Genomic DNA, 22,660 nt, shown 5'->3' on the forward strand with positions numbered 1-22,660 from the left:
CCAGGAAATACAATTCCAAGAATAGTTTATCAGATAAACATAACCTCACCATAATGGACCTTTGGCAAAGGACCAACTAGAAAAAGACTAGTATTCCCATGTGTGCTGAACCCGCGCTGGTTTCTTCCTTATTTCTGCCTTTAGCTGGCTGGACTTTTCCAACCCGAATCCAGCTGCTTCCCAACTCAAACCCTGCTGAGAAGGAGGATGTGTGTGTGCAGACAGGCGAGGTTAAGCACACATGGAAGCAGCTCATAGGAATGGGCTGGGAACAGAACCCGTCATTCAGCGTCTGTCAAGGACTCACACCATAGCCTACATTTCGCGACAGATTTATGACCTCACAAAAAAAGAGTCTAGGAACTGACCAATGGCATTGCTCCACCAATATGACTAGATAAAGTAACCCTACGGCAACATATTAGGATTTAGACTCGTGGAAAATAAGAAAAAAAACGGAATATTATTGATTCATATTCAGTCATAGAATAATCGTATATAAACTGTTACATCATATAATGTATTGGACAGCCATGGGAAGAGATATGGTTGTATTGCTTCTTGTTTTTTTCTTCTTAGGGCCAGTAAGAAAATCCCCAGCTGCCTGTGTCTGTCGGCGTTGCGCCACTGTTTATAAATAAACGGCAGATTAAACAGGATCTGTTATTGGGGACAGTGTACTGTAGCCTATGGTTTGCTGTGTGAAGGGGCTAAACTCCAGCATATTGGCCTGACATGTTTCCTGACCCCACAAGAAATCCAGGTCTCGCGTGTTCCCCAGTTATTTTTGTAGGCTATTGGTACCTGTTGAATATCACTTACCACACCTAAGCAAAAACAAGAAACCTAGTGAGTGTGTTTATTACCATGGGATGACATTATACTTTGAATAATTGACAAACATCATTTTCATATTCAACCAAACCAACATAATTTGCATATTCCCCTCCCAACCCTTTACTCTATAAAGGTACATTGCTTTCCTACCTTCATCTCAAACAATGGTCTAAACCAGGCAATGCTTTCTGTTTTTTCAGACTTTAAAAATATATATATATCAGTAAAATATGATTTAAACAACATACAGGTCAAATGTAAAATTGTAATTATTTTTAATAAAGTCATAGGCTACTAGGGACAATGCATTCACTCTAATAATTTTGAATTACAAGTGTTATGATTAGCTATTAAGTTTTGTGTTTGGGGTGTCACCGCTCGTTCCTGTCGCAGCGTGCATTTGTTTTGCCTCAGTTCTGTGTGTTGTGACATTCTAGACGTGAAGTTGTGAACACGTCAGTAAGACTGTTGAACATTGAGTGAACATCGACTGTCTTTCTTGCGCAGCAAACGCAAGTGCTGCATCAACAGACTCCTTGGCAGAACGCGAGGAGGGCAGAGGGGTACTGTGACGACGATTTTAGTAATGTCTCTTGAGAAATAACATTATAGGGTCTCTAAATATGACTTCGGTGTGGAAGAGACTTCAGCGTGTCGGCAAGAAAGCGTCGAAGTTCCAGTTTGCGGTGACTTTTCAAGAACTGACAGTAGAATGCACGAAGAAATGGTAAGTAAACATGCTTTTTTTTGTTGCCTTGATAAAAATGGTCATGTCTGAACCGATAAAACGCAACCTCGTGGGACCTTTGTCACTGACTCTGTCCCCAGCTCGAGCTGTGATGTTTTAAGGTCATACTTTTAGATTCACATTTGGTTGGTGCAAAGCTATGTTGTCAGTTATAGGCTAAATGATGGTTTAATGTTGTCAGTTGCGTACTGCTATCACATTGTCTTCCCCATGACTTTTTGTTGTTAATTGTACACGTTTATACCATCAGTGCATCGTGCATTACACTGTACAGCTTTGGGTGAGCGTACGCCTTTGACAGCCAATGCACTTCCGCATTTGCCCCTTTCCTATTCTAATCATCGTCATGCGACAAGCATCCTAATTGACATTCAGTTATTCAGAGGGGAAACATTAAAACTGGTTGTTTTGAGGGTAAGCAATAGATGTGTCCAAATTCAAATATAAAAATGTGTAAGCCTAAACTATGAAGTGTCACAGGTCTATAACAGGTGAGTGAACTACAGGTGATGCTGTACGATGATGATGATGATGATGATGTCATTTATTCATGGTTCATCATTGTTGTCATCATCGTTGTCATGATGATGATGATGATGATCATCATCATCCATCATCATCATCACCTGTAGTGCATATAATTTCCCCTTGTTCCAAGCAGGAGTTATTATTTTTCGACCATACAGAGCATTCAGAAAGTATTCAGACCCCTTGAAATTTTCCAAATTTTGTTACGTTACAGCCTTATTCTAAAATTGATTAAATTGTTTTCCCCCCCTCATTAATCTATACACAATACCCCATAATGACAAAGTAAAAACAGTTTTTTTAGAAATGTTTGCAAATGTATTACAAATGTAAAACTGAAATACCACATTTACATAAGTATTCAGACCCTTTACTCAGTACTTTGTTGAAGCACCTTTGTCAGCGATTACAGCCCCGTGTCTTCTTGTGTATGTCGCTACAAGCTTGGCACACCTGTAGTTGTGGAGTTTCTCCAATTCTTCTCTGCAGATTCTCACACCTCTGTCAGGTTGGATGGGGAGCTTTCAAGTCTGGGCTCTGGCTGGGCCACTCAGGAACATTCAGAGACTTGTCCCGAAGCCACTCCTGCGTTGTCATGGCTGTGACCCAGTCTGAGGTCCTGAGTGCTATGGAGCAGGTTTTCATCAAGGATCTCTCTGTACTTCGCTCCGTTCATCTTTCCCTCGATCCTGACTAGTCTCCTAGTCCCTGCCGCTGAATAACATCCCCACAGTATGATGCTACCACCACCACCATGCTTCACCGTAGGAATGGGGCCAGGTTTTCTCCAACGTCTAGTTTGATTTACATTTGGTTGAGTTGTCAACTAACGTGAATTCAAAGTGAAATCAACCTTATCACCTTATCATAGGATTTAGCGTAAAAGTTAGGTGGGGAAAAAAATAAATTCCCTTACCTTGATGACTTTTTGCAAATCCAATCAGTTATCCATGTTGATTCAACATCATCATATAACATTTTTTTTGTGGAAATGATGTGGAAACAACGTTGATTCAGCCAGTTTTTTCCCAGTGGGATGTTATTTCAGCATTTTAAGCTGATACTGTATCTTTTAGTCTAACCTAACCTAATATAATCATGTAATCAATCGCTCATGTGGAATAAAGACTGTCAGGCTGGTGAGGCACAGTGCTATGCAGCCCCTCTGACAACCCAATGCACTGCTGCATATGACTGCTGTGCAGCCAGGTGCTGCACACACACGCGGCAGGGTTTTAACTTAAGTCAGTTCTTATGTATGTATGGAATGCGCGTACAGCAGTGGTGCTGTGGTTCCTGTCAAGGCCCTGGCTCTGCATGAATTCCATTAGCATTACTCACATTGTACCTAGAATGTGCTTCCTCCAACCGCCCAGCCCTAGCTGGCAGACAACCTCCCTGTCTCTCTACCTTCATTGTTCTATTATACACCACCTTAGTAGTATTAGCATGTTCTTGGTATTGCTGTCTATCGAACCATTCTCCTATACCTAGTGTATGCATATTCAGCTTGATGATAATATCATTCAGTACAGTGTCATTTTAATGTGGTAAGAGTCAAGTTTGACCAGTTTGAAAACGAGGTCATCAATTGCATGGCTTTTATGACCGTTTGATGTGTGAGATTAACACAAGTGGTGTTTTGTCGGCTGGTGATGGAGTCAGTATGTTTTGGTGATCTGACTCTTGGCAGCAAACTGTGGGTTCTGTATGGGCCTCTGCTTGTTCACTGTTTAGCAGTAATATCATGTGACGCTGTGAAACCACAGACCACGCAACGTCACATCAGTCACTCAACAAGCCCCAGCAGCACAGCATTAAAAGGCCAATATCGGCAGTTAATATTGATGAAATTATATATTGGTCCGACTCTACAGACAATAGCAGTAATGTTACCAACGGTGTACGTTTCCATGTTTCCAGTTCGCAAGAAGAATGTGAACAATGTGGATCAGCTAGACAGGTCGTCCTGCTTAACTGATTAGCAAAATGACTGTTCAGTTTGCAACAATAGAGGTGTGTGTGCGTACAGTGCATTTGGAAAGTATTCAGACCCCTTGACTTTTTCCATAATTTTGTTACGTTACAGCCTTATTCTAAAATATATGAATTTTTAATAATCCTCATCAATCTACACACACAATACCTCATAAGGACAAAGCGAAAACAGATGTTTAGACATTTGTGAAAATGTATACAAATAAAATAACTGAAATAACTTATTTATATAAGTATTCAGACCCTTACAACCAACTAATTGCAGCATTACCGCAAAGCAGAAGGGGGGAAAAGTAAGGATCTTGTAAGTCGGCCCTGCATTAAAGACCAAAGTTATTTAAAGAAAATTGTGATAAAAAAAATATATACCATTTTCATTTAAGGACCAAAAAATTGACAGCTGTGTCATATAGATTGCAAAATAGTTGTGAAGAAATTTTCGATGTACCGATTCCATGGCACATAGTTTATGAACTGATATGCAAAACGACACCGGATTCAAAACTTCACATTTTTCAATTTAAATGATTATACATTTACCTGGCAACATTTACCTGGAGCTAACGCTGCATATAGCAATACTGGGTGATTTGAAAAGTCATAGTCAATCGGTCAATAATATAATAACACTTTTAGTAAAAAATTTTAAATTTAATTTACAATCTGTAGAAACTATGAGAATAGAAAAGTTCAGAACGTTTGTGAATCATCACAGCACAGTTAAAAAATATATGTCAAATAGAAATCCAAAATGGAGGATGTTAAGAGATAGATGGGAGGGGTTGAAAGGAGCTGAAGGGTGGGACTAATAACAACAACATAACAAATGTAAAATATACTGTGTCTATAAAATGTATATACGTTCACAACTTTTTGTGAAACAACACAGTTAAAAATATATGGCAAATAGAAATCAGACTGGATGTAAAACCAGAAATAGATGGGAGAGGTTGAGGGTAGAGGAAGGACAGGACTCAAAACAAACAAAGTATAACTATTGTCAAATAAATAGTGTCTGTAAAAGGTATATAGTGTTTATAACTGTTGTTGTTCATTAGTTTACACCAATTAGGGGAGGGGTGGTAGGGTTAGTGGAAAATAATAAAGTAAATATATTTTTAATAAGGTATGTGTGTGTATATGTACACTAGCGTTCAAAAGTTTGGGGTCACTTAGAAATGTCCTTGTTTTTGAAAGAAAATCAAAAAAATGTGTCCATTTTAAAATAACATCAAATGGATCAGAAATACAGTGTAGACATTGCTAATGTTGTAAATTAATATTGTAGCTGGAAACGGCAGATTTTTAATGGAATATCTACATAGGTGTACAGAGACCCATTATCAGCAACCATCACTCCTGTGTTCCAATGGCACGTTGTGTTAGCTAATCCAAGTTTATCATTTTAAAAGACTAATTGATCATTAGAAAACCATTTGGCCATTATGTTAACACAGCTGAAAACTGTTGTCCTGATTTAAAGAAGCAATACAACTGGCCTTCTTTAGACTAGTTGAGTATCTGGAGCATCAGTATTTGTGGGTTCGATTGCAGGATCAAAATGTCCAGAAACAAAGAACTTTCTTCTTAAACTCGTCAGTCTATTCTTGTTCTGAGAAATTAAGTGTATTCCATGCGAGAAATTGCCAAGAAACTGAAAATCTCATACAACGCTGTGTACTACTCCCTTCACAGAACAGCATAAACTGGCTCTAACCAGAATAGAAAGAGGAGTGGGAGGCCCCGGTGCACAACTGAGCAAGAGGACAAGTACATTAGAGTGTCTAGTTTGAGAAACAGATGCCTCACAAGTCCTCAACTGGCAGCTTCATTAAATAGTACGCGTAAAACACCAGTCTCAACTTCAACAGTGAAGAGGCGACTAGGCAGAGTTGCAAAGAAAAAGCCATATCTCAGACTGGCCAATAAAAATAAAAGATTAAGATGGGCAAATGAGCACAGACACTGGACAGAGGAAGATTGGAAAGTGTTATGGACAGACAAATCTAAGTTTGAGGTGTTCAGATCACAAAGAAGAACATTTGTGAGACGCAGAAAAAAATGAAAAGATGCTGGAGGAGTGCTTGACGCCATCTGTCAAGCATGGTGGAGGTAATGTGATGGTCTGGGGGGTGCTTTGGTGGTGGTAAAGTGGGAGATTTGTACAGGGTAAAAGGGATCTTTAAGAAGGAAGGCTATCACTCCATTTTGCAACGCCATGCCATATACCCTGTGGACGGCACTTAATTGGAGCCAATTTCCTCCTACAACAGGACAATGACACAGCTCCAAACTATGCAATAACTATTTAGGGAAGAAGCAGTCAGCTGGTATATTGTCTATAATGGAGTGGCCAGCACAGTCACCGGATCTCAACCCTATTGAGCTATTGTGGGATCAGCTTGACCGTCAAGCCAATCCAACTTGTGGGAGGTGCTTCAGGAAGCATGGGGTGAAATATCTTCATATTACCTCAACAAATTGACAACTAGAATGACAAAGGTCTGCAATGCTGTGTTTGCTGCAGATGGAGGATTCTTTGACGAAAGCAAAGTTTGAAGGACACAATTATTACTTCAATTAACAATACTTATTTATAACCTTGTCAACGTCTTGACTATATTTCTTATTAATTTTGCAACTAATTTCATGTATGTTTTCATGGAAAACAAGGACATTTCTAAGTGACCCTAAACTTTTAAACAGTAGTGTATGTTTTTCACAATTCCTGACATTTGATCCTAGTAAAAATCCGCTGTTTTAGGTCAGTTAGGATCACCACTTTATTTTAAGAATGTGAAATGTCAGAATAATAATAGTAGAGTGATTTATTTAAGCTTTTATTTCTTTCATCACACTCAATCATCATACACTCAATTAGTATTTGGTAGCATTGCCTTCAAATGGTTTAACTTGGGTCAAACGCTTCAGTAGTCCTTCCACAAGCTTCCCACAATAAGTTGGGCAAACATTGGCCCATTCCTCCTGACAGAGCTGGTGTAACTGAGTCAGGTTTGTAGGCCTCATTGCTCGCACATGTTTTTTTTAGTTATGCCCACAGGATTTGAGGTCAGAGCTTTGTGATGGCCACTCCAATACCTTGACTTTGTTGTCCTTAAGCCATTTTGCCGCAACTTTGGAAGTATGCCTGGAGTCATTGTCCATTTGGAAGACACATTTGCGACCAAGCTTTAACTTTAACAAGACTGATGTCTTGAGATGTTGCTTCAATATATCCACATAATTGTCCCTCCTCATGATGCCATCTATTTTGTGAAGTGCACCAGTCCCTCATGCAGCAAAGTACCCCCATAACATGATGCTGCCACCCCCATGCTTCACGGTTGGGATGGTGTTCTTCGGCTTGCAAGCCTCCCCCTTTTCCCTCAAACATAACGATGGTCATTATGGCCGAACAGTTCTATTTTTGTTTCATCAGACCAGAGGACATTTGTCCAAAAAGTAAGATTTTTGTCCCCATGTGCAGTTGCAAACTGTAGTCTGGCTTTTTTTATGGCGGTTTTGGAGCAGTGGCTTCTTCCTTGCTGAGCTGCCTTTCAGGTTATGTCGATATAGGACTTGTTTTACTGTGGATATGGATACTTTAGTACCTGTTTCCTCCAGCAATCTTCACAAGGTCCTTTGCTGTTGTTCTGTTCTGTTGTTCCTTTGCTGTTGTTCTGGGATTGAGTTCCACTTTTCGCACCAAAAGTACGTTCATTTCTAGGAGACAGAACGCGTGTCCTTCCTGAGCGGTATGACGGCTGCGTGGTCCCATGGTGTTTATACTTGCATACTATTGTTTGTACAGATAAACGTGGTACTTTCAGGCATTTGGAAATCACTCCCAAGGATGAACCAGACTTGTGGAGTTCTACAAAATCATTTCTGAGGTCTTGGCTGATTTCTTTTGATTTTCCCATGAGGCACTGAGATTTTTTTTTTTGTAATATGTTTTTTTAACCTTTATTTAACTAGGCAAGTCAGTTAAGAACAAATTCTTATTTTCAATGACGGCCTAGGTTAACTGCCTGTTCAGGGGCAGAACGACAGATTTGTTCCTTGTCAGCTCAGGGGTTTGAACTTGCAACCTTTCGGTTACTAGTCCAACGCTCTAACCACTAGGCTACCCTGCCGCCCGATTGAAGGTAGGCCTTGAAATACATCCACAGATACACCTCCAATTGACTCATGTCAATTAGCTTATAATACGCTTCTAAAGCCATGACATACTTTAATGGAATTTTCCAAGCTTTTTAAAGGCACAGTCAACTTAGTGTATGTAAACTTCTGACCCTCTGGAATTGTGATACAGTGAGTTATTTCAATTAATTTTTTCCAGTTTCGAATTAAATATACCTTCCTCCATCCCGCCTCACCCAATGTTGTACAGATCTATTTTTTAGACCTTATAACTGGAAGCCCTATCAGAAGCTAGCCGTCAGAGACTAGCCAGCTAATTAGCTACTAGCTATTTAGTCATTGTTAGCCACTGCTAGCAGTCTTTACCTTTAGCTCAGACACTAGACTCTTTAGCCTGGATAATACCCGCCAGTCTCCACAGGGTGATATCAGCCATGAGCATATCGGACTGCTTTTCTCCACTACATCACCAGATTCATACAGCAAGCTCTGGACCATTACACTGGATCATCGCAGCTAGCTAGCTGCTACCGAGTGGCTAATGTGGCTAACGCCCTTGTGCAGAAGCAAGCACCAGTTAGCCTCGAGCTAGTCTCGAGCTAGGCCCATCTCCCGGCTAGCCAACGAAGTACACCAAGTACAGTACCTCTCTTGCCATTTGGCCTGGACCCTTTGTCGACATGGAGCCCCGCCGATCCATCACTACTGGTCTGCTAATTCGGCCGATGTGCTCTCAACCGGCCTCTGCGTTGTGTATGTCTGCTAGCCCCGGCCCGCTAGCTTTCTGAACGCCGTGTCTCCCACTCGCCTAGCATAGTAACGACTACCGAACGACTCCCTGTTTCATCTATTGCTGCTCATTGAACCCTATGATCACTCGGCTACACAGCTGATGCCTGCTGAACTGTTCATTAACACGGTACTTAATTTGGTTTATCTGTCGGCCCCAGCCTCGAACTCAGGCCCTGAGTGTAGCTAACTGACCCTCTCTGCTCATTCATCGCCATTTACCTCCACTGTACTCGCACCCTACCATACCCTTCTCTGTAAATTATGCCCTGAATCTATCCTACCACGCCCAGAAATATGCTCCTTTTATTCTCTGTTTCCAACGCACTAGACGACCAGTTCTTGTAGCCTTTAGTCGTACCCTCATCCTACTCCTCCTCTGTTCCTCTGGTGATGTAGAGGTTAACCCAGGCCCTGTGTGTCTCCAGGCGCTCTCATTTGTTGACTTCTGTAACCATAAAAGCCTTGGGTTCATGCATGTTAACATCAGAAGCCTCCTCCCTAAGTTTGCTTTATTCACTGCTTTAGCACACTCCACCAACCCTGATGTCCTTGCCGTGTCTGAATCCTGGCTTAGGAAGGCCACTAAAAATTCTGACATTTCCATCCCCAACTGCAACATTTCCCGTCAAGATATAACTGCTAAAGGGGGCGGAGTTGCAATCTACTGCAAAGATAGCCTGCAGAGTTCTGTCATACTATCCAGGTCTATGCCCAAACAGTTCGAGCTTCTAATTTTAAAAATGAATCTCTCCAGAAATAAGTCTCTCACTGTTGCTGCTTATTATAGACCCCCCTCAGCTCCCAGCTGTGCCCTGGACACCATATGTGAATTGATTGCCCCTCATCTATCTTCAGAGTTCATACTGTTAGGTGACCTATTATTTTTTTCATGTTTATTTAACTAGGTAGGCCAGTTGAGAACAAGTTCTCATTTACAACTGCGACCTGGCCAAGATAAAGCAAAGCAGTGCGACAAAAACAACACAGAGTTACACATGGGATAAACAAACGTACAGTCAATAGCACAATAGAAAAACCTGTATACCGTGTGTGCAAATGAAGTAAGGAGGTAAGGCAATAAATAGGCCATAGTGGCTAAGTAATTACAATTTATCAATTAATAACCTCTTACTTCTACCCCTTCCTTTTTCGAAAATTCTGTTAAAAATCGCGCAACTTTTCAGCGTCCTGCTACTCATGCCAGGAATATAGTATATGCATATGATTAGTATGTGTGGATAGAAAACACTCTGAAGTTTATAAAACTGGTTAAATCACGGCTGTGACTATAACAGATCGTGTGTTTCATTGAAAAACGCAAGAAAAACTGCTCTCTGAAAGCAAAAAATAATTTCCATAAGTCACTTCCACCAGTTGTTAAAAGAGAACAGAATTTAATGGCAATCTGCCTGCAATTCATACAAATTCCGCACGATGGCGCCATTGTCCTAATTTTCAATTGAATTAATTGTTGGAAAATCCTTCTATCTGAACTCCATTTTCCCAGTCTTCACCCGGATGCAGTTGAGGGAGATATCAGATGGCATTGTTTTTGAAGTGAAGACCTATTGAAGAGACATCGCCCTGTAATCATTTTGATAGATTATAAACGTTTACTAATACCTAAAGTTGGATTACAAAAGGATTTCGAAGTGTTTTGTGAAAGTTTATCGTCGACTTTTTTAATTTTAAAAAATTACGCAGCGTTTAAAAACGATGATTTTTTCTGAATGACACAGCTTCCATACAAAGCTATTTTGGGTATATATGGACCGATTTAAACGAAAAAAAGACCCAATAGTGATGTTTATGGGGCATATAGGAGTGCCAAGAAAGAAGCTCGTCTAAGGTAATGAATGTTTTATATTTTATTTCTGCGTTTTGGGTAGCGCCGGCTATCGCAAAATCTGTTGTTTACGTGTCGAGCTGGCATTTTGGGGGGTGCATGCTATCAGATAATAGCTTCTGATGCTTTCGCCGAAAAGCATTTTAAAAATCTGACTTGCTGGCTAGGTTCACAACGAGTGTAGCTTTAATTCAATACCCTGCTTGTGAATTTTGATCAAAGATTGAGTTGTAACGAGTACATTTAGCATTTAGCGTAGCGCATTTGCATTTCCAGGGGCATACTTGAGACGTCTGCGTCTCAAGTATGGTCAAGAAGTTTTAACACTGGAGTGATAGATGTGCAAATGAGGATGTGCAAGTAGAAATACTGGTGTGCAAAAGAGCAGAAAAACAAATATAGGGATGAGGTAGGTAGCTGGATGGGCTATTTACAGATGGGCTGTGTACAGCTGCAGCAATCTGTAAGCTGCTCTGACAGCTGATGCTTAAAGCTAGTGAGGGAGATATAAGTCTCCAACTTCAGTGATTTTTGCAATTCGTTCCAGTCACTGGCAGCAGAGAACTGGAAGAAAAGGCGGCCAAAGGAGGTGTTGGCTTTGGAGATGACCAGTGAAATATACCTGCTGGAGCGCATTCTACGGGAGGGTGTTGCTATGGTGACCAGTGAGTTGAGATAAGGCGGAGCTTTACCTAGCAAAGACTTATAGATGACCTGGAGCCAGTGGCTTTGGCGACGAATATGTAGTGAGGGCCAGCCAACGAGAGCATACAGGTCGCAGTGGTGGGTAGTATATGGGGCTTTGATGACAAAACGGATGGCACTGTGATAGACTGCATCCAAATTGCTGAGTAGAGTGTTGGAGTCTATTTTGTAAATGACATCGCCGAAGTCAAGAATCGGCAGGTTATGAACAGTCAGTTTTACGAGGGTATGTTTGGCAGCATGAGAGGAGGCTTTATTGCCAAATAGGATTAGTCTTGTTCAAGGAGGTGACCAAGAACTCGATAGTCACTCTGACAGAACTCTAGAGTTCCTCTGTGGAGATGGTAGAACCTTCGAAAGGCCAGATGAAGCCACTCCTCAGTAAAAGGCACATGACAGCCCGATTTTCTGGTCTGATGAAACCAAGATTGAACACTTTGGCCTGAATGCCAAGCGAGCAAAGTACAGAGAGATCCTTGATGAAAACCTGCTCCAGAGCACTCAGGACCTCAGACTGGGGTGAAGGTTCACCTTCCAATAGGACAACAACCCTGAGCACACAGCCAAGACAACACAGGAGTGGCTTCGGGACAAGTCTCTGAATGTCCTTGAGTGGCCCAGTCAGAGCCCAGACTTGAACCCGATCAAACATCTCTGGAGAGACCTGAAAGTAGCTGAGCAGTGACGCTCCCCATCCAACCTGACAGAGCTTGAGAGGATCTGCAGAGAAGAATGGGAGAATCTCCCCAATTACTGGTGTGCCAAGCTTGTAGCGTCATACCCAAGAAGAGTCAAAGCTATAATCCCTGACAAAGGTGCTTCAACAAAGTACTGAGTAAAGTGTCTGAATACTTATGTAAATATGATATTTAAGTTTTTTATATTTAATACATTTGCATAAATTTTGAAAAACCCTTTTTTGCTTTGTCGTTATGGGGTATTGTGTGTAGATTAATGAGGAAAAAACAATTTAATCAATTTTAGAATAAGGCTGTAACGTAACAAAATGTGGAAAAAGTCAAGGGGTCTGAATACTTTCCGAATGCACCGTATGTCCTGGTTCGTTCTGCACGTTCTCTCCAAATCCAGCGCATTAGTCTGTCAAGTGTTTTTCCTCAAGAATGCATGCTGGGAGTGGGAACAAAAACATACACTCATGTGACAGGATGTAATATGAAAGTGTTATGGTACAGATTATCTCTTATAACACCGTGACCTATAAGACGATGTGGTCCCATTCACACAATTATGGTTATTTCCCTTAGGCTACTTGGTATAACTACCCCTGTAAACACTTGTTTCAGTGGCATCAGCATGTTGAGTGACCCAATTAGGTGACAGGTCAGTCAGTGGTAAGCTCGGGTTAGTTACCGACCATTACGTCTCATGTATTTCCCAATTAGGTAACTTCATTGTGCAACACATCAGTGCTTATGTTGGGCAGGTCCTAAAATGTTCTACTGCTTGATTACCGGCACCTCTTATATAATATTGTCTCTAGAAAAGTTCAGAAACCGTACAATACATCCCCAAAGGTAGACTGTGGTTTGTAACAACTCTAGAGCGCCTGTGTGGGGCAGGCTGATATTTGTCTGGCGTTGTGTGAGGCAGGCTGATATTTGTCTGGCGTTGTGTGAGGCAGGCTGATATTTGGCTGGCAGGTGTATGGGGAAGGCTGATATTTGGCTGGCAGGTGTATGGGGAAGGCTGATATTTGGCTGGCGTTGTGTGGGGCAGGCTGATATTTGGCTGGCGTTGTGTGAGGCAGGCTGATATTTGGCTGGCAGGTGTGTGGGGCAGGCTGATATTGGGCTGGCAGGTGTATGGGGCAGGCTGATATTGGGCAGGCTGATATTGGGCTGGCAGATGTATGGGGCAGGCTGATATTGGGCTGGCAGGTGTATGGGGAAGGCTGATATTTGGCTGGCTGGTGGGTGAGTTAGCAGTTAACCTAATGGTTAAGCGCCACCATTCCACAGGTCTATTTCTGTGGCCCCCCCACCACCTCACCTTTCCCCCAGCCTCCTCCTTGCCCTTACTCTCCGATCCTGCCAGCTTCTATAACTGGCCTGCAACATGAGAGAGGCCCATCCCGTCCAGTCATACTGTTTACTCTACCCTTACTCTCTACCTCCCTACTTCTCTCATCCTCAGCCAGCAAACAAGTAGTTAGTTACTCACAGGCAGTTCAACTTTTAAGAACCTATGTTCATTCTAGCGTACTAAGAAGACATAAGAGTGCATTCTGTTACATTTCCACATGCAAATAGCCTGTTGCTTGTTTTCTGTCAGAGTCGTCCGGACTGACTATCTTGCCGACTCTCACTATTGGTTCTTGTTATTGGGAGATGAAAAAAGGTCAACAACATGGCACTAGGTTATTTCACATCCACAAAACGAATCTCTTCTAGGATTACATAATAGCTGATCTTGTCTAGAATAGGTCTGTTGGTAGACAACCATCTTTGTGTGACGTACAGGTAGGAGGTAGATGGCCGCAGCTGTTGGAGACAAGGTGAAGTATTGTGGCCTGACGGTTGCTAGGGACCACACCCTCCAGTAATATGGCCCTGAGGACTGTAATTGCACAAGTGAGAAAAAAAAACATGCCCAAACTGAGATTTGTTCAGTAGGGAGCAAGGAGGTGTGAAACATGGAGTGTAACATGGAGGTTCTACCTACCCCAAACGTGTCCAATGATGATGTTTTAGAAAGTTTTTGCTACAGTGGGACCTGCTGAACATAGCAGAAGCAACCAGAGGAGGCATCCTCTTTGACACTCAGGCTATAGTTAGTTTGTTGATGTTGATCCCATTGTGGAGTTCATTCTATACTCAGTCTGTTAGTTAGAGCTTTGAATATTTCAATCAGATGTGTCGTGCTAGGGCAAAAACCAAAACGTGCACTCGGGGGCGGGACCAAGTTTGGGAAACCCTGAGTTATAGCCCTGAACAGAGTCTCACAAGATGGCTGACGCTTCCCCTCCTTCTCTTGTGTTTACGCAGCAGACAGATGTGTGTTGGTATTTGAGAGAAGGCCAACGGGTCATTCCTTAAGCTTATCTCAGTGTTCCTTAATTCCAATCACTTTAAGGGGGGGGGGTATTCATAAACCCTCGACTTAGTCCACATTTTGTTGTGTTACAGCCTGAATTCAAAATGAATAGCTGTGAGCCATTCTTGGTAAGAGCTTTGAACACCTAGATTTGTACGATATTTGCCAATTGTTATTTTCAAGCTCTGTCAAATTGGTGGTTGATCATAGGTAGACAACCATTTTCAAATCTTGCCATAGATTTTCAAGCAGATTTAAGTCAAAACTGTAACTCGACCACTCACTGTCTTCTTGGTAAGCAACTCCAGTGTAGATTTGGCCTTGTGCTTGAGGTTATCGTCCTGATGAAAGTTGAATTAATCTCCCAGTGTCTGGTGGAAGCAGACTGAACCAGGTTTTCCTTTAGGATTATGCCTGTGCTTAGCGCCATTCTGTAAATGTTTTATCCTGAAAAACTCCCCAGTCCTTAACAATTACAAGCATAAACATAAGATGATGCAGCCACCACTATACTTCCAAATATGGAGGGTGGTACTCAGTAATGTGTTGTATTGATTTTCCCCAAAGTGAATTGCTTTTCCACATTTTTTGCAGTACTACTTTAGTGCCTTGTTGCAAACAGGATGCATGTTTAGAAATATTTGTATTTCTTCCTTTTTTCACTCTGTCAATTAGGTTAATATTGTGGAGTAACTACAATGTTGTTGACCCATCCTCAGTTTTCTCCTATCACAACCATTAAACTGTAATTATTTTAAAGTCAACATTGGCCTCATGGTGAAATCCCAGAGTGGTTTCCTTCCTCTCCAGTAACTGAGTTAGGAAAGACCCCTGTAACTTTGTAGTGCGTAGGTTTATTGATACACCACCCAAAGTATAGTTAATAACTTCACCATGCTCAAAGGGATATTCAATGTCTGCTTTTTTAAAAGAAGAAGTGCTCTTCTTTGTGAGGCATTAGAAAACCTCCCTGGTCTTTGTGGTTGAATCTGTGTTTGAAATTCACGGCTCGATTGTACAGATAATTGTGTGTGTGGGGTAAAGTGATGAGGTAGGCATTCAAAAATCATGTTAAACACTATTATTGCACACAGAGGGAGTCCATGCAACTTGTTAAGCAAATTTTGACTCCTGGATTTATTTAGACTTAGCATAACAAAGGGGTTGAATACTTATTGACTATTGGCTTCTAAATATTATATTAATTTGCAAAACGTAATTCCACTTTCACATTATATGGGGTATTGTATGCCAGTCACATTTTTTTATTTTTTTAATCATTTTTAAATTAAGGCCTTAACACAACAAAATGTGGAAAAATAAAGGGGTGTGAATACTGTTCATAGTATGTGCTTACATGCAGCATGTTTGTGTCATGCTGTGACCAGAAGGAAGGAACAGAGGATACACTGAGAGCTCTGTCCTGATAGTTATTCTGTGCTATAGTACCGGTATCTTCCTATGCACTGTACACAATTTGAATACCTCAGGCTAGGCTTGGGCGGTATCCAGATATAAATTTCGTCATACCGTCCTTCTCTCATCCCGGGGATTTACGGTATTACGGGTGTAGAGCACAAGGTGGTGCTAAAAAGGCAAGAAAAGCCCATTGGTCCTCTAATACCAGAATGCTGATAACATTTTCACAAACTAATAGCGAAATCACATAAGAAAACGAACATAAACTAATTGCAAAGACGGCTCAAAGTTATCCAAGCATAGCTAGAAGTTAATAAATCTCATTTTCGGTAAGTGTGGACATTTACAAGTGAAAGGGAACGATATAAATTGTGCAAATGAACAAAGTTGTTATGCATGCTTTTCTGAAGGAAGTACGTGGAGCAGAGGGGAGAAGAAGAGAGGAGAAAAGAAAACCTTAGTCGGAAGCACAGGGAAAAAATGGCAACTGTACAGATAACTCATGCAGAGTTATTTTGACTTCTGGCAGAAAGACATTATAAGATATCTGATGGCAAACATTTAGTAGTGAATTGAATAACTTCATCACCTCATGTACGCTGAACAACAGACTCGCTGATAGATATAGAACTTTATGAACTCAGCAGCTCTGGCTTTCTCCAGTTGTGCTATTTACAAACAAACACGTGACTGGCTCAACTGTTCTGGGGAACTACAGTAAGCTTCATAATGTAAAATAATGTGACTGGCTCAACTGTTCTGGGGAACTACAGTAAGCTTCATAATGTAAAATAATGTGACTGGCTCAACTGTTCTGGGGAACTACGGTAAGCTTCATAATGTAAAATAATGTGACTGGCTCAACTGTTCTGGGGAACTACGGTAAGCTTCATAATGTAAAATAATGTGACTGGCTCAACTGTTCTGGGGAACTACGGTAAGCTTCATAATGTAAAATAATGTGACTGGCTCAACTGTTCTGGGGAACTACGGTAAGCTTCATAATGTAAAATAATGTGACTGGCTCAACTGTTCTGGGGAACTACGGTAAGCTTCATAATGTAAAATAATGTGACTGGCTCAACTGTTCTGGGGAACTACGGTAAGCTTCATAATGTAAAATAATGTGACAGGCTCCACTGTTCTGGGGAACTACGGTAAGCTTCATAATGTAAAATAATGTGACTGGCTCAACTGTTCTGGGGAACTACGGTAAGCTTCATAATGTAAAATAATGTGACTGGCTCAACTGTTCTGGGGAACTACGGTAAGCTTCATAATGTAAAATAATGTGACTGGCTCAACTGTTCTGGGGAACTACGATAAGCTTCATAATGTAAAATAATGTGACTGGCTCAACTGTTCTGGGGAACTACGGTAAGCTTCATAATGTAAAATAATGTGACTGGCTCAACTGTTTTGGGGAACTACGGTAAGCTTCATAATGTAAAATAACGTGACTGGCTCAACTGTTCTGGGGAACTACGGTAAGCTTCATAATGTAAAATAATGTGACTGGCTCAACTGTTCTGGGGAACTACGGTAAGCTTCATAATGTAAAATAATGTGACTGGCTCAACTGTTCTGGGGAACTACGGTAAGCTTCATAATGTAAAATAATGTGACTGGCTCAACTGTTCTGGGGAACTACGGTAAGCTTCATAATGTAAAATAATGTGACTGGCTCAACTGTTCTGGGGAACTACGGTAAGCTTCATAATGTAAAATAATGTGACTGGCTCAACTGTTCTGGGGAACTACAGTAAGCTTCATAATGTAAAATAATGTGACTGGCTCAACTTTTCTGGGGAACTACAGTAAGCTTCATAATGTAAAATAATGTGACTGGCTCAACTGTTCTGGGGAACTACAGTAAGCTTCATAATGTAAAATAATGTGACTGGCTCAACTGTTCTGGGGAACTACGGTAAGCTTCATAATGTAAAATAATGTGACAGGTGAAATGAAGAGCGCAATCTGCTTTATCTCCTAATGTATTGCACAAATTGACTGCAGATAAATATTCACATTTATTGAACAACTTCAAATAAATTGTTTTGACGGTATTGAAAATCACCCTGTGGCTTTTTCCAAATACCCCAGTATGTGGTATATATGAAGAATGCAAGGTAGCCTAGTGGTTAGAGCGTTGGACTAATAACCGAAAGGTTGCAAGTTTGAATCCCTGAGCTGACAAGGTACAAATCTGTCGTTCTGCCCCTGAACAAGGCAGTTAACCCACTGTTCCTAGTCTGTCATTGAAAATAAGAATTTGTTGTTAACTGACTTGCCTAGTTAAATAAATGTATATCTATTATTACCTGAAGTGGGTTAGGTAATCAAATACTGCATTTTCAAAGGAAACACTGATCCCTCAGGGCACAGATGATATTGGTTCAAAGTCACTGGTTGAAACAACATTGATTCAACCTGTGTGTGTGTGCCCAGTAGGATATCCACACCAGCGATTCCACACCAGCATGGCCGGAATTGTTTTGGGGGGGATATCTCAGATTGTTGTGGTAATTCTCACATAGAAACTTAATTGGGAGGAAGGATGTTTAACATCGTTTTTACAAACCATTTTTGGGAAAATCATGGCCAACTTAGGCTCTTTTTCAGACCTATACCCTCCCTGCTTCCTGTAAGACCCAATAATCTGCGAACCGTACATGATACTAACACATTGTCATTATACTCCTAATAGTGTGTTTTAAAATATGGAGTATGTCTATATTGTGAGAAAATAAATATACACATTAATTTATTCAACATTACAAATATTAATATCTCAAAAGTACTCTTTTTTTATGTTGTTAATTTGAGACATATTGTTTGGAATACTCTTCAAACACATCAAATATACAGAGTGTGCTTTCTGCTACTTTTTTTCTACATTAGAAATTGACATCACAGCCCTCCATTCAGCAAATCACCAGCAGAGGGAGGTCCCATTGAATCCATTTTCCCATTCAGCTGTGTTGGTGGTGGTCATAAAATGTAGCAGAGAGCCCACTAGACATTTGATGCACTTGTAGAGTATTGTAGGTCAACAGTATATGTCTAAAAAGGGCCTAAAATCGCCTCATGATTTTCTGAAAGATGCTCATGTAAAAAGCACATCAAACATACTTCCTCTCAATTAAGTGAGAATTGGCAGAAAAATCAGAGTATTTTTGTTAACAATGTTAATGTATGTTCAGACATTGTATTTTTTTACCCCCTTTTTCTCCCCAATTTTGTGGTATCCAATTGTTAGTGGTTACAGACTTGTCTCATCGCTGCAACTCCCTTGAGGACTCGGGAGAGGCGAAGGTCGAGAACCATGCGTACTCCGAAACACAACCCAACCAAGCTGCACTGCTTCTTGACACAGTGCCCATCCAACCCGGAAGCCAGCCGCACCAATGTGTCGGAGGAAACACCGTGCATCTGGTCAGCGTGCACTGCGCCCGGCCCGCCACAGGAGTCGCTAGTGCACGATGAGACAAGGATATCCCTGCCGGCCAAACCCTCCCTAACCCGGACGACGCTGGGCCAATTGTGCGCCGCCCCGTGGGCCTCCCGGTTGCGGCCGGCTGCGACAGAGCCTGGGCTCGAACCCAGAATCTCAGCTAGCACTGCGATGGGAGGCTTACTTTAACATTGTTAATGTATGCTTATACAATGCTTATGTGTGCTTATACATTGTGTATGTGTGCTGTTACAGTGTGTATGTATGCTGTTACAGTGTGTATGTGTGCTGATACAGTGTGTGTGTGTGCTGTTACAGTGTGTGTATGTGTGCTGATACAGTGTGTGTGTGTGCTGTTAGTGTGTATGTGTGCTGATAGTGTGTGTGTGTGCTCTTACAGTGTGTATGTGTGCTGATACAGTGTGTATGTGTGCTGATACAGTGTGTATGTGTGTGCTGTTACAGTGTGTATGTATGTACAATGCTTATTATGTGAACTTCATTGTTCTCTGTGTTTTTGTTACTTTCAGGCAGCCAGACAAACTGAGAGTAGTATGGAGCAGGAGAAACCGGAGAAATTGCACCAAGGTAATATGGGGAAGGAACTTCATTCAACAAGTAGACTAGTGACATATGTAGGCCTGTTTGTCTAGCACTTGTCATCACGATAAAGTGTGATAAGGCCCCTAATGTATGTAGCCTACCTGAGGGTGTGTAGCCTATAAGGTGAAAGGTCAGATTTTCTGGTGTTTGAGGAAATGGAACCATGTATACATAGAAGTGTGGTATGTTTTGAGTTCAGACATAAATCATTCTGGCTTTATTCATCACAGTAATTGCTTCATTAATCACATCACATTTAAGGTGCACTATGCAGAAATCACTCCGCCATTTCCTGGTTGCTAAAACGCCAATAGTTGGCCTTATTTCAGTTTATGTGACAAAATAAGCAACTGTAGTGTAGGGAATTATTGTACCATCTAAACCCGCTGTGAAATATCTTTTCCGTAACCAAAAATATTGTATTTCCAGCTGTTTGAAGCTGGTGTACAAGAACAAAAGGAAAAGACGGGAAGCATAGAAATATCGCACATAGAAGAGATCTACCGTTTCTTAGACTTGCTTTCAATGAGAATGACAGATCTATAACTCCCATTTCTATGTGAATTTGGTCAGGTCGCCCAAAAAGTGACCTAGTGCAAGCTTTAAGGCTCAGTTGCTTATAGTCACAATGTGTTCATTATTTATCACGTTCAACACTCTACAAGCCACACGTGACTTATTCAGTATACAGTACAATTCATAGGTATGACTGGGTTCCCCCAGTCAGCGTGTTATCAGATCCTTTCCCTGGCTTGATATTTACCCCATTTCCTCAGCTGCATGGGTGGCAGCCTGGCATCAAGAACCCCTACAGGGGCACGGTGGTGTGGCAGGTGCCCGAAAACCTGGACATCACCGTCACACTCTTCAAGGTATGGAAACTCACCCCTGGAAAGATATGTGCAAATGATTGGGATGAATCTGTGTTTGGATGGACAAAACATGTTTCCTTATTCTCAGAATCGTTCTTCTTTTAGGACCCGACTGCAGATGAATTTGAAGACAAGGACTGGACATTCATCATTGAGAATGTGAGTCTTTTTGTCTGATGTGGTGGCATGAATAGATGTTTCTATCAATTAGAATTTTGAGTCAAAACACACATACAGTACATGGAGTGTTTAAAGTGCATGCAACAAAAACATTTCCTGGGTTTAAGCCTTAATACAGTTTAGGGGGGAAAAATCCTCTTGGATATACCAAAGTATTGGATTTAAACAGCATCAGTAGGAAAGCCTGAGTTAACCCCTGACCTTTGCCTCCCAGGAGACTAACAAGGGCCACAGGAAGGTGCTGGCGTCGGTGGACGTCAACATGAAGAAGTTTGCCAGCGCCACCCCTGCCCAGTATGACCTGACGCTGAAGCCCAAGCCCCTATCTGTGAAGGTGGTGGAAGCCACACTCAAACTGACCTTGACCTGCGTCTTCCTCAAAGAGGGCAAGGCCACGTGAGTTGCCATTTATCTAATCAGTCATGCTTATCACAGGCTTACCGTATTATGTCGAGTCCCTAGGCTACTAAAATGCTTACCGTATTATGTCGAGTCCCTCGGCTACTAAAATGCTTACTGTATTATGTCGAGTCCCTCGGCTACTAAAATGCTTACCGTATTATGTCGAGTCCCTCGGCTACTAAAATGCTTACCGTATTATGTCGAGTCCCTCGGCTACTAAAATGCTTACCGTATTATGTCGAGTCCCTCGGCTACTAAAATGCTTACCGTATTATGTTGAGTCCCTCGGCTACTAAAATGCTTACCGTATTATGTCGAGTCCCTCGGCTACTAAAATGCTTATTGTATTATGTCGAGTCCCTTGGCTACTAAAATGCTTACCGTATTATGTCGAGTCCCTTGGCTACTAAAATGCTTATCGTATTATGTCAAGTCCCTTGGCTACTAAAATGCTTACCGTATTATGTCAAGTAGACAGAGATTGAGATACTAAATGGTTTACCACATTATGTGAAGTAGAAAAGGCCTTGAGTCAACGGTCTCTCGACAAAGCTTACCGTTAAAAAAACAACGCTTACCGTTAAAAAAACAAAGCTTACCGTTAAAAAAAACAACGCTTACTGTTAAAAAAACAAAGCTTTGTGATGGCGTATAACCTTTTGAGTTTATTACTGACCTGTAATGTTATAGTCAGTTAATGGTGTTTAATGATTAGTCATATACAGTCAATTAGACAGTATTACTGTTTCTGGATGAGTTATAATACAAGGCTTCTTCCTTTGTAATCCAACAGAGATGAGGACATGCAGAGTCTGGCCAGTCTGATGAGCCTGAAGCAGAGTGACATCGGCAACCTGGACGACTTCAACGATAGTGACGAGGAGGAGGGCGAGAGGAGGGTCAGCATCGGAGCCGGCATGGGCTCCGCCACTCCCGTCACAGGTAGGGGTCTCGACACAAATGACAAGTCATTCAGCTCTCGCATTCCAGGATCGAGTCAAGACGGAGAAGAATGTGTATGAGACCGAGACACTCAAAATGCACTGGTCTTGACACTGATAAACACAGTAGCTTTGTAC

The 22,660-nt window shown here is 41.4% G+C and overlaps 1 protein-coding gene across 7 annotated transcripts in view; it reads left to right on the plus strand.

Moving 5' to 3' along the window:
• Positions 1-1,249: 1,249 nt before the first annotated feature.
• The window catches only part of LOC139379075 (uncharacterized), a 62,652-nt gene continuing 41,241 nt past the window's right edge, over positions 1,250-22,660 (plus strand). For 5 of the 7 annotated variants that reach the window (XM_071121840.1, XM_071121842.1, XM_071121843.1 and 2 more), the window contains exons 1-6: positions 1,258-1,564; positions 20,055-20,112; positions 20,904-20,999; positions 21,105-21,158; positions 21,394-21,575; positions 22,375-22,523. In XM_071121840.1, the coding sequence (XP_070977941.1) occupies positions 1,461-1,564; positions 20,055-20,112; positions 20,904-20,999; positions 21,105-21,158; positions 21,394-21,575; positions 22,375-22,523 (643 nt within the window). In that variant the 5' untranslated portion in view covers positions 1,258-1,460. Of the gene's footprint in view, positions 1,565-20,054; positions 20,113-20,903; positions 21,000-21,104; positions 21,159-21,393; positions 21,576-22,374; positions 22,524-22,660 lie in introns of all 7 variants that reach the window. The other 2 variants (XR_011628364.1, XM_071121845.1) reach the window with 1 other exon arrangement.

This window comes from Oncorhynchus clarkii, chromosome 21 (assembly GCF_045791955.1).
Source record: "Oncorhynchus clarkii lewisi isolate Uvic-CL-2024 chromosome 21, UVic_Ocla_1.0, whole genome shotgun sequence".
Lineage (NCBI taxonomy): Eukaryota > Metazoa > Chordata > Actinopteri > Salmoniformes > Salmonidae > Oncorhynchus > Oncorhynchus clarkii.